A 12,152-nucleotide genomic window follows, 5' to 3' on the forward strand; every position below is an offset into this window, starting at 1 on the left:
CCCTCTGCAGGTGTTACAGCAGGTTCAGCGCCTGGCTCTCCCGCAATAAAATGTTTAATGGGACAAAGAAAAAGCGTATCCAACAGCCCTGTGACTCTGCCCTTCATTCTGGGGCGACTGCAGCTGGGTACTCCCAGGACAAAACGCAAGAGAGAGAGCTCCTAAAGCTCAGCCGGGAGAGCACCTGTCGCCCTTACTCCTTGGACGTGGACAGCATGGACGAAAATATCTGGGCATCTGTATGGAAGGAGAACGAGGCAGAGACTATCCCCCCTGCAGCAAGATGTAGGCAGAGACGAGCACAAGAGCAAAGAGACGCAGGGAGCTACTGGATCAGGGACCAGCCCTGCCCTCATTGTAAAGCTGAGAGGACCAGGCAATGGCTGTCCCAGCACTTCTTTAAACCTGTCTCACCTCCCCCCGGGACAGACACTTCTTTAGAAGAGGACTTCTACCAAGGAATCAATCCGTGACTTGCTTTCATGAGAATTTTATTGCAGCCTTATTTTGACTTGAGGCCCTGCAAAGGCTGGCTGGATCTGTATGAAACCCCAGCAACTGAGGATCGGGAGGGGACACACTCTATTTCAATAAAAACAAATTTAAACCATCTGACTTCTGCCTAGAAGTGCGTAATTTATACATAAGAGTGTATTTATAGCATTCTGTAGGCACAGTCTATTAAAGACAGTTTGTTCTGAAGCAGGCAGGACCCCAGAGCTCATCCTTCGACACAGACACTCAAATTAATCGAGCATTTTAGCCAGTGTGAGATTTTTCTGCTGGCTGCCTCTTTGTAACAAGGAGTGGGTTATTAGAAAACTGTAGCAGGAGAAATATTAGCACACGAAAATCCCTGGCCAAGAGTTTACGGGTAGAGCTCTTCTGCACCCTGGTGAGAGTTAGAACGTCCTTCAGTTTGACTCTTATTTTCTTCTTCCTAGAAAAATCTTTACTGCAACACCAAGGAGCTTTGTGGGCAAAGCTCTGAAAGCAGCTCCTCTGTTTCAATTTTGAATGCGTGAGTGGAAAATATTTTGAGGTGAGATCAGCCTCTTATCTGTTTCAAAGTAATCTGTTGATTACTTTGAAAGCTTTGATACACGTGTGAATTCAGTCACATGGAATTCAGATGTTTTATCCAAATAAGGGCTTCCTAACTAGTCCCATATAAATTCACCTTTGCTAGATTGATCTGCTGTTTCCATCAAACATGAAGCTGATTTTGGTCTTCAGTGCCCTCTTCGGGGCTTCCTTGTGCCTGGAAACATTTGTTGGGTGAGTTATACTTCTGTAAAAGACCTTTCATTTCAAGGCCACACTTTTCAGTTACTCCTTTTCTCGTTATCTTCACTTTACAAAATCTGTTTGGGGTGTGTTCTTTTCTTTTCATAACTAACTTGTCTCCAAAATATGTTAACTTGCCTCCTTTGTGCATTTCAAATCACTAGGCGGTAAGGGGAATCTGGCAATGCAGTTCCACCAAAGAGTATCGTAGTCCTAATACTGCATTAAGGCATACAATGTGATTAAGCCACTAGGAGTTTAGTGGCTTTGACACTCAAGATTTGAATGAATCCTCCTCTTTAGCTTGACCTTTTTGTTTGTTTGTTTGTTTGTTTGTTTTTAAGGCTCTGGGTCTAGCTGCAGAGTTAAATTCGTCCTAAATTCATGTCCACCCAAGGCTTTTTTTCAGCTTCTGGTAGAACTGAGCAGCCCCAAAAGCCTCGATCTGGATCTGAACCTCACTGCAAAGCTTGACTGTTCAGCCTAACAAACAGATCTGCTTCAGCAAATACTGGAGCTAGAAGATCACAACCTGGCTTTATATCTGAACAAGCCCAGGAGTCAGTGTTGAGATTCGGGGTTTAAGTTCTTTCTCACAGACTTGTGAATGGATCACACCGGTGCTTTTTGCCATGGCGTTGATCCTAGACTGTACTTGCAGTTGATTAATGAGAGTGGCTCCCAAGTTCCCTTCTGAATCCTAACCGGTTCCCCAGAATAGGATCTACTCTCCCATGACCGTTGTGTACGTTTGTTGTTCCTAGGTTCTTTTGCTATTTCATAGAAGCGTTGGTTGGAAGGGACCTCCGGAGCTCTTTAGTCCAATCTCCTGCTCAGAGCGGGACGTGGAGCTGTTGCCCCTTGTTGTTATCATCTGCCCCGACCGGGAAGAGTTTGCCTCTGTCATTTCTGTAACTCCCCTTCAAGTAATTGTAGGTTGCAATTAGATCACCCTGCCCTTTCCCTCCTCTTCACTAGCCTGAACAAGCCCAGATTCATCAGCCTCTCCGCACAGTACTGTTTCCTTGCACCCATTTTACCAAGCAGCCTGGGTCACCCTGTGTTTGGATGGGATATACCTGTCTTCAGAGATCTAAAAAGTACGTTGTCTAGTCTAAGTTATTCATTGAGGTTACCTCCGTAACCAGTGGAAGCAGGTCCTTTCAGAAGGTGATTTATTCTACTCGTCCGTCTGCAATGGTACAAGCTACCCTCTGATGGTATCGGCTTCTGGTAACAGAGGGAAGTTAGTCAACAGTCTTTGCCTAAACAACTAAAGAAAGGTGACATGAATGCCGTATTTAGCATCTGCTCTACTTTGTTATATAATGCTCCCCAAATGTTTGAGCATTTGCAAACTCAACCAGAATTTTTTTTTGCAAGTTGTCGACAAAAATAATAAACAGGTGCAAGACCAATCCTTGCAACCAGTTAAAAACTCAGCCACTTGATGACCTCTTGTTTCCAGCGAAATCTTAGGAACTGCCATTTAACTAGTTATTAACCTAAGGCACATGTAACGGGTTGGATCTACAGGTTGTTAGTTGAACTCTTTGGTGGCGCTAAGTCAGTTGCATTAGAGAAGTCTATGCTCATTGTATCAATACAAGTGACCGTGCTCCAAATCCATAACCTCAATAACAAGGCAGTTCAACAAGATCCTTTCTCAAGACCGTTTCTCAAGGCTTATTGATTTACTGCAGACACCAGGTTCTCCGAATCAAGGCAAGCAATGAGGAACAGATTAAAAAAATACAGCTTTTGGAAACGCTGGAACATCTTCAGGTACGTTATAACCACGGCGGCTTTTGTTAACGCTTCAGACTACGGGTTCATCAGGAGTAGGACTTTGCATCATCATGTTGGGAAGCTCTCACCATAATGTGGCAGCTGCCATAAATAAATAGCTGCCACAGTAGTTGGTGTTTGATCTACAAGTTCCAGCAGCAGCCTAGCAGTCAGGAGTGCCTGCATTCAAATTCTCTCTCAGCTGAGTTTACAATCATGTTTGAACTGATCCGCTCTAAACCTTAGTATCAAAAAACTTGTTTTTAAAATGGGAGTGCTAATATTTCTGTGCCTGTCTCCAAGAGTGGTGGGAGCAATTTATTAGAATCTATACCATATTGAAACAGGAAAGCACACTATAAAATTCCAGGTATTAGAGTTCTTATTGCCATTGCTGAGAATTTTTATTATAATTTTCTTTAAAAATATTGATTTGAAAAATACATAAATAGCAATTTAAAAAGCCATACCAACGCAGAAATAAAAGTAGTGTTTCATGTTACCTAATAAAGTAATATGGAGCTTCTCTTGAAACTATAACTGGTAAAAAGGAGACCAGTAAAATAATCATAATAGAAGACTAAAATCTCCCCTTGCTTAGACAACTGAAGCTCTGAAGTCAGTGCAAATGCTGATTTTAACCTCCCCCTGGATCTTTTTTTCTTTCCCAAGTTGATCACATTAACTGGTATGCGGTGAGGCCAAGCTGAAGAGTGGAACGTGCTGTAAGCACGTCCGGCATGATGCTGCTGGAGTTGTACAGTTTGGGAGAAATCAGTTTTTCTAGAGCTTTAGGGAAGCTCTTTGCAGACCTCACCTTCCCAGAACAAACCCGCTTTCCTTTTTCTTTTCAGCTGGATTTCTGGTTAAACCCCTCAACCCCTGCCCTCCCTGTGGATGTCCGAATCCCCTTTAGCAGCCTCCAAGCCGTGAAAGTCTTCCTGGAGTCCAACAACATCGAGTACTCTATCCTGGTTGACGACCTGCAGGTAGACAATGCTATGGGCATACGGTTAGCTTCCGTATCCAGTGGAAACAAATAGCGGTTCATGACCTGGCCTCGTTCATTAATTCATGCACTGCTCTACATTCTGCTTTCCATGAGGACTGTTCTCCCTTCCCTTGCTTTTGCAGACTGTGGATTAAGTCACTGTTTCCCCAAAGATGGTCTGTGGACCACTGATGCCCTGGGAAGCTGTGGAGATCACTCTGCAGATGCTCTCAGAAACCATTCTGAACAGCGTCATAATTAAAATCATTGGTTCCGTAGGGCTATTCTGATAAGTGAAATTTTGTGTGATCTTTTGCCCTCAGAAGTTTGGGAATCACTACAGCAAGTTATCCATAATTCAGTAAGCTGTGCTATGAACAGCTCTGGATATCATAACCCGAAAGAACTGTTCAGCACAGTGTGAGGGCAAAACCCACACTCTTGGGCATATAGTATTGCTTCATGAGCAGTCATTCCAAGATGGCATCTAAAGATTAACTCAGCGGAAGCACTGCCCTTTTTTCAAGCTTTCCAACAGTTGTCTTGTTCATCTTAACAAGCGTTTAAAATGTAATGCTGACTATTTAAATACCAGTGACCTCGCCTTCTTCGCTGCAGCTAAGTCCAGCAGAAACATCAGTTTGCTCCATAGCTGTGTGAGGCTTGGCATTGCGTCCAGAACCAGTACGCAGCGGCACCATCTCAGTATTTGAGGCGAACATTGGGTGAGAGGTCTGCCAAGCAAGCAGGCTTTCCTCCACATTTGAATGGCTTGTTTTAGGTCTTGCTAGATGAAGAAAAGCAAGATATGGCCCGCAGTCAGCAACGGGAGCGCAGCAGCAACACTTTCAACTATGGAACTTACCATTCTTTAGCTTCAGTGAGTAACTTGGATCCAAATTTTGGGGAAGATGATTTTAGTTCTGGCTTTTTTTCATGCTGTCTTTGATCAAATCCTATACTAGGATCTAAAATTTATTTCTGGCTTCTTCTGGTACATGGTTTTGTTTTTAAATGGATTTTTTTTTGTGGTCAGTGCTGTCCCACTGCGGTGGGACAACACTCTCTCCCTCGCAGGGTGTTGCAACAGGCCAGTGTTGATCACACTTTTTCATAAACCTTTGGACAGAGCTCTATCAAAATACTTCCTTCTGACCCTCAGAGATGCTTCAGAAGAGAGTGAGAAATAAATAAATCTATAAATAGGGAAATACAGGAAAGCTGCAGCCATCAAGCAGAGCAGAAGATAAGGTATTTTTACCACCAGGAATTTCTTAAAGTGGATTTTGAACTTGTTCCTGGAATAAGTAAATCTTGAAGTTATGGCAGTACTTCCTCCTGCACCTGAGACGTTAGGAAATAGCGCTGACCACACTAACGTAGGGTGAGCTGGGGCTTTGGAGAGGCCGTACTAATGCAGGCAGAAGGGGATAAAGTGTATTTCACCAGATCCTGCAGAGTTCATCAGATCCTGAAATTGTTCTGGGCTGCACAATACATGGATGGAATTTAAGTCTCATCCTGACTTTTAATTTCAGATTTATGCAGAACTGGATAATCTTGCAGCTGAGCATAGCGGCATTGTCAGTAAGCTCCAGATTGGGGAATCCTATGAAAAGCGGCCTTTGTATGTGCTTAAGGTATGATTCCTGTGTATGTAACATATTAAAGAGTGTATGTGTGTGTGTGCATATATATGTGTGTGTCTCTATACATATATATGAATATATATATACACATAGACTACTATACAATTATTACAGATCATAGTATATTATAGATATGGTACAATTCAGTCCAAAGCATCCCAGTCTATATGGGATGTTTGCCTAAGAGGTGTCAGTGAGAGTTTTAAAAGTTTCTGCTTTATTTCACAGTTCAGCACTGGAGGAACCAACCGTCCTGCAATCTGGCTTGATGCTGGTATCCATTCCCGAGAGTGGATTACCCAAGCAAGCGCGCTATGGATAGCTAAAAAGGTCACTTCAGCAGTGATTGATTTTCTTTTGTCTTGGGAATGCCACTGACTATTTAAAAGTATACCTACCGCACCTGGATGTTCTTAACCAGGTCTGCTAACTCTGCTTCACCTGTCTTAAAATGCAGCTGACTCCAGACAGAAAATGACAATTATTTAGATACGGAATTGAAGTATTACAACAGCAGGGAGAAGGTTAGGTAGGCAAAAGGTAGTAGTCCAGGTGGAATTGTTGGGCATTAGGAGTGACCGAGGACTTTGAGAAAATTAAGGTTAGTTTGAGAAAATTAAGATTAATTTGCTACTTCAGGCTGCAGACACAGAGGAGCACTGTGTGGTTACCTTTCACAAAAGCGCTAAAAAAAATCCAGCTCTATTTAAATGAACACTTAAATTCTGCTGAAAATGAGTAAGCCACCAGAGAAGTGCGGCATAACTATAGACTCCCAGACGGGCCAATTCATCTCGATCCTAGCGCTAGCTTTGGCACATTCTCAGAGACTTGCAGGAGAAAATTTTGTTGCCCTCGTCCATTAACTTCCTGTCTTCTGAATGAAATAGTAGAATAGATTCATTGCTCTCTCCAAGCCCCAGGTTTAACAAGGAACAGCTACTGCCAGCAGATAATTAATGTTTCTTGTTTGCCTACCCGAAAAGCCAGACTTGCCTCCTTACCTAGCTGTTAGAGTGTAAGAGTGTAAGGGAAGGAAATATGCTGATCTTCACAGTTTGCCATACTTTGCCTCTGCTTAGATTGCTTCTGACTACGGCAGTGATCCATCCGTCACCTCTCTGCTGGACAAAATGGACATTTTCCTGCTGGTAGTCACAAACCCTGATGGATATGAATTCACTCATACCAAAGTGAGTAAGGCCACTGCCTCTGAGCTGATTTAGAAAGCTGTTGTGCTCTTCCAAACCAACAATAAACGTGACAGAAGTAGGTTCCAAAAGTCCATTTGTTTAGGTTGTAACAAGGAATTGCAAAAGAGTTGGGCAGCCAAAGACTCTGATTGTTTCTCTAATCCATCTTTTTTCTTCACTGTAAATTCACCCGCCCTTCGATTGTTTCCATTGGTGCATCTGGGCAGCTAGCCCATCAGAAGTAATCCTAGGCTTGTGCCTAGAATCTCTTCCTGGTGAACGGTAACTGTTTCTGGGTAGCAGGTGTAACGCGAGCCCTGAGCTTTGTTCCTTTGCGAAGCCACAGTGTTTCTTTGTTTTAGAATCGCATGTGGCGGAAGACACGCTCCAAGATTCAAGGCAGTCTGTGTATCGGAGTTGATCCAAACAGGAACTGGGATGCAGGTTTTGGAGGTAGGAACAAAGTTTTTGGATTCTGGCTGTCACTAAGAAGGTTCCCTTTCACGCTCCTGGATCCTCTTACATGGGAACAGCAATCTCCTTAACATAAAGGATTCAGAAAGCAGATGGTCAAATATGATAGCAGCTGCCTTTTGTAAAGATAATTTCTTACCGACTAGTTGCCAAAGAGCTGAAGATGAGACAAGTAACCTGTACTTTCTCGCAATACGTCTCTTTGGTGTGCATGCTCTGTCACTGCTGTTATAGCATCCATCAGCATTCAGGGCTTCGCTGAAGACCTGTTGTTAGGAATCGCACAACTTTGTGTTGGTCTGCTTTGTCCTTCCTTGAACACCAGTTCTTACTTTGCTCCCCTTTTGTACCAACAGGTCCTGGAGCCAGTAGTAATCCCTGCTCTGACTCTTACCGTGGGCCCAGTGCCAACTCAGAGGTGGAAGTAAAATCTGTTGTAAATTTTATTAAGAAACATGGAAAGATCCTGGCCTTCCTCACCCTCCACAGTTACTCTCAGCTCTTGATGTATCCCTACGGCTATAAATGCACTAACCCAGCAGACTATGTGGAGCTGGTGAGACACAATGACTTGACTATATTTTCCTCTGTCCTTCCAGCTGGCCTTCTATACCTGAGTATTATCGTGAGATAACAGGATAAATGCACTGAATTCAGCTGTCCTTTCATAGCGGTAATCATCCATGAGAGTGAATGAGAGCTGTTGCAGTGCCCCACCTTTAAAAGAGACATCTTGGTCATATGCAAACACATGCCATTGCCACCCATTGTCAGCCCTGTTCACTCACTCTGAGGCTGGCCCACATTTCCTTCTTTAGCTTAAAGGACAGCACCCGCAACTATATTAGTATCTTTGAAAGGATATGAATTATACCATCATAGGATAGTTTAGGTCTGGAGGTCTCTAGTCCAACTCTCTGCTCAAAGCAGGCCAGCTTTGAAGTCAGAGCCAGCTTCGAAGCTACATGAGGCTGCTTAAGGCCTTGTCCATCCGAGTCTTGAATGTTGCCAAAGACAGAGTCCACAATTTCTTTGGGTCCATTCTGAAGTTTTCGATGCTCATGGGGATTTTCTTTTTCCTAATATCTCCGTGGAATTTCCCACGGGGCAGTTTGTTTGTTGCTCCTTGTCCTTTTGCTGTACACCTCCGAGAAGAGTCTGGCTCTACTTTTTTCTACAACCACCCATTACATAGTTGAAGGGAGCACAAAGCCGACCGCTAAGTATTGGAAGGTCTCTGACTGCTTGGGGTTTTCTTGCCTCTTCTGAACCTTCTATTGGTAAGACAGTGAGTGAGATGAAACACCAGGTGATTTGATATGGAAGCTTTTATGTTAATTTGCCTCCCCAAAATATTGTGGAAGCTGTGATTGCTGTCACTAGTATCCAGTAAGGAAGAAATTCATTGATTTGGCACAGCTGGTTTTGGGAGGAGTGAAAGTGGGTTGTAAACCAGTTTGGAGACTTCCCTAAATAGGGTTCAGGATGGTGAAATTTAGCATCATTAAGCATGGCTACTTTCTGACTCTTCCTTCATTCTCTCCTCTCCTCTCCTCTCCTCTCCAGGCTACCTTGGGGAAAGCTGCTGCCAGCTCCATCCGTTCCCTGTATGGCACCACCTATAAAGTGGGGAGCATTTGCTCTACTATCTGTGAGTATTTAGCCATCCTGAGCTTTATGGGCTATCCCAGGGAAAAATGCCACGCTCTGGTCTGCCCCCGGGTTCTCTGACCCGCAAGGTCTCTTTTGGAGGTAGTGTTGCTTCAGCAGAGTGACACCACGAGTCAGATGTTGCCAGATGAGAGTTCACAGGAAAGCCTAATACTTGTCCCTCACAAATATTACCTAATCTCCTGGATAGCATCATCTCAGTGCCATATCTTCCAAAGCAAGCGTGCTTTCACTTTGTTGGGTATGGCCTGATCCTGAGAAATTCCCAGCACCTTCAGCGCAAATTGGCTGTGGTAGCTGAGAGTGCTGCATGGAAGCATAACCCAGATCAATCCTCCATTCATCAACCCTCCATTCATCCCCTGTGGCTTTTTCTCCCTTTCTCTTTCAGACCAAGCCAGTGGAGGCAGCATTGACTGGAGCTACGATTATGGCATCAAATACTCTTTTGCCTTTGAGCTGCGAGACACAGGTAATTACGGTTTCCTTCTGCCAGCCAGCCAAATCATCCCAACTGCAGAGGAGACATGGCTGGGTCTCAAGACGATTATGGAGCATGTGCGAGACAATCCATACTAAAAGTCGGGATAGGAATCAACTGTGTAAATTCTCTTCCCTTGACATGCTTGACACAATTGTAACCGCGTGGCATATGGCTGAATAAAAAAAGCTTGTGGGCATTCCTCCTACAGCAATACGTGTCTGTACATAAAGAGCATTTCATGCATGTCTTTTTGGTTCCCTGCATTTGGGTTTGCATGGTAGACTCCTTATAAGGCGTTACAGATTTTAGGACGCAGTCAAAACTCTCTAAAAGGCCCCGCTGCGATCTGTCTCAACAAGACACAGTAGGAGCTGCGATGAAAGGAGAGGAGGATGGAAGATGTGACTGCTCCTGCGACTAACTACTACTGAGATTTGACAAATGACCTCCAGTTAGAAAAAGAAACCAGACCTTTTCCTACCTAGATAAAGAGATCATCCAAGGGGCTTCCACCAGTGCAGAGGCTGAGGAGAGAACTAAAATCTAAGAGCGGTAAGGTTCAGAGCGAGGTGGAAAGGTCTTGGAGAGGCGGCATCTGACCGCCAGCCTGACTGCAGTAGCCTGTCCTGCCGTGTGCCCCCTCAGGCGGCTTCTGCAGCTACAGCTATGTTAGTAAATAAGTATCCAGAATTATTCCCAGGCACCACAAAGCAATTACCTATACTGTTAAACTCTCATATGCACTTCTAGGTGTGATTTTAGCCCTATTCCAACTCGGATTCTTCAGGTTCCCGTGAAGATTTAATTTACTGGTATAGACAATGTGAAACTGCCGCACCATGAGTTGCTTTTGCATTTCATCCTGTGGATGATGAGCTTGAGCTATTTTCAAAACTGATTCTGCAAATCTGGCACTGTCGTTTCATCTCTTGCAGGAGCAGTGGTCAACACCAGGGTTAGCTAAAAAAAGCCTTTGTCTTTACACCGGACAACAGTAGCCCTTTAGCAGCACTTTCTACCTCTGCAAACCTCTTGGTCCGCACAGTAAACAGGTTAACAGAGGATGCAAATACTTTTCTGAGTAAAAAACAGAGGAGGGCAAAAATCCCACTTTTTTCCATCCAGACACGGCAGGACACTTGCTAGCAGCTCCTCTCTGCTGGAAAACGTCCCCTTAGACCTTAGGCTAATCAGGGAGCTCTGCTGGGCTTATGTAGCACCAGAAAAACCCCAGCCATATTCTCCCCTCTGCCCCCAATCTGGTAGGACAAATAAATGACACAAAATCAAGCTTTTACAGGCCCTACAGCTGGACTTTGCCATTAGCAAAGTCACAAGTGTTAAAAAAAATAAAGATCCTGGACTGTGACTCGGTGTGTTTGCATGTGCACATGTGTGTTATCCCCCAGGGACGAACCTGCCTCAAGAAAGAGTGTGCTGCTCCTCTTTCCGCAGCCTGAAAAGTCTCTCTTGGAGGGGATGGTGCTTTGGGTGTTGAAAACTCGGGTTTTTCTTGCCGTGGTTTCTCACCCCAGCGCTTGTGCCTGGTTTGCTCTGCGCGCTGGGCTGACAGTGACATTAAGCAGTTGGTTTTTTTTTTTGGCAAGTCAGGGAAGAGCACGCCCAGGGAACACGCACGTGGGGTACGGAAAGCAGGTTGAGTGCTGATGGTTCACCACCGGCATTAGAAGTGGAGGCAAGGAAAAATCAGGATGAAGATTCGGGCATAGTCGCTGCCTGAGGACGCTGCCAAGCTACTGACCGCTGAGGGTGTCCTGGGGTGGCCTCCCTGAGCTTTTGTCCCAGCCCTTTCCTCCCTCCCTAGGGTTGGCCAAGGGGAAGGTTAGAGAGAGGACCGAGATGGACGGGCCCCTCTTCTTACCCAGCGTGGCTGGTCTTGAGCATCCCGTGGCCCCTCGAGAGGCCTGTATGGGTGGGCTCCCTTGGGGTGTTTTTCAGCCTCCCAGTTTCTTGGGGCTCACGAGCAAACAGCTGCTGGCTATGCTTCAGAGCCACCAAAGCATCAGGCACCAGCGATCCCTGCCCCTGGTGCAATAGTTATCAGGTCTAACAGGCTTATCTTGATGTCCTCCGGTTCCCCAGCAGCTGGTGACTTACTCACGCCTTCAGGAGCGCGGCCAGAAAACAAACACACCCTGCGCGAGAGGGTGAAGTGTTCGTTCAGACCCAAAGGACGCAAGGCTGTCGGCAGGGAAAAGCAGGGGAAGGTGCAGATGAGGCGTTAGAAAGCTCCACGTGGGTTCGCCACCGGCTGGAGGGAAGCCTCTCCGGCAAGCGAGCCTGCCGAACTGACTCATCCTTCCACAGCTCGTGATGGAGCCAGCGATAAAGTGCTGCTGGTAAAACGTTGCTGGTGGGAGGCACCGGGTGGGTTCCTGGACCCATCTGAGCTACCGCCTCCCGTGCAAGCAATGCTGCAAGTGGTGGTGGGCAGCCAGCTGCAGGTGCCTTCGCACTGGGCTGGACGGGGCAGTAGACTTCAGCTCTGGCCCTGCCCTGGCTTTGAAGCTCCAACTGGGCAGAGCCCATCTGAGCTTCTAGGCCACCTCGTCCCTCTTCTTCTAAGTGCATGGCTTGATGACAACAGCATGCAG

General features: G+C 45.4%; 1 protein-coding gene across 1 annotated transcript; it reads left to right on the plus strand.

Moving 5' to 3' along the window:
* The first annotated feature begins 1,193 nt into the window (after positions 1 to 1,193).
* On the plus strand, positions 1,194 to 9,748 carry LOC104146968 (carboxypeptidase A2). Its single transcript, XM_009679294.2, has 11 exons — positions 1,194 to 1,278; positions 2,991 to 3,072; positions 3,930 to 4,064; positions 4,848 to 4,946; positions 5,605 to 5,706; positions 5,944 to 6,045; positions 6,798 to 6,908; positions 7,271 to 7,361; positions 7,739 to 7,938; positions 8,949 to 9,033; positions 9,445 to 9,748. Exons 1-11 carry the CDS (start codon positions 1,214 to 1,216, stop codon positions 9,630 to 9,632), a joined length of 1,260 nt encoding a protein of 419 aa, XP_009677589.1. The 5' UTR covers positions 1,194 to 1,213; the 3' UTR covers positions 9,633 to 9,748.
* Positions 9,749 to 12,152: the final 2,404 nt, after the last annotated feature.

The sequence above is a fragment of the Struthio camelus genome, chromosome 1 (assembly GCF_040807025.1).
Source record: "Struthio camelus isolate bStrCam1 chromosome 1, bStrCam1.hap1, whole genome shotgun sequence".
In the NCBI taxonomy this organism is placed as follows: domain Eukaryota; kingdom Metazoa; phylum Chordata; class Aves; order Struthioniformes; family Struthionidae; genus Struthio; species Struthio camelus.

Bases quoted from the DNA above. Each gene is read 5' to 3' on its own strand.
- LOC104146968 (XM_009679294.2), top strand. From the start codon at position 1,214: ATGAAGCTGATTTTGGTCTTCAGTGCCCTCTTCGGGGCTTCCTTGTGC. The intron at 4,065-4,847 runs GTAGACAATGCT...GGCTTGTTTTAG, and splicing joins TCCTGGTTGACGACCTGCAG to GTCTTGCTAGATGAAGAAAA. The intron at 5,707-5,943 runs GTATGATTCCTG...TTTATTTCACAG, and splicing joins GGCCTTTGTATGTGCTTAAG to TTCAGCACTGGAGGAACCAA.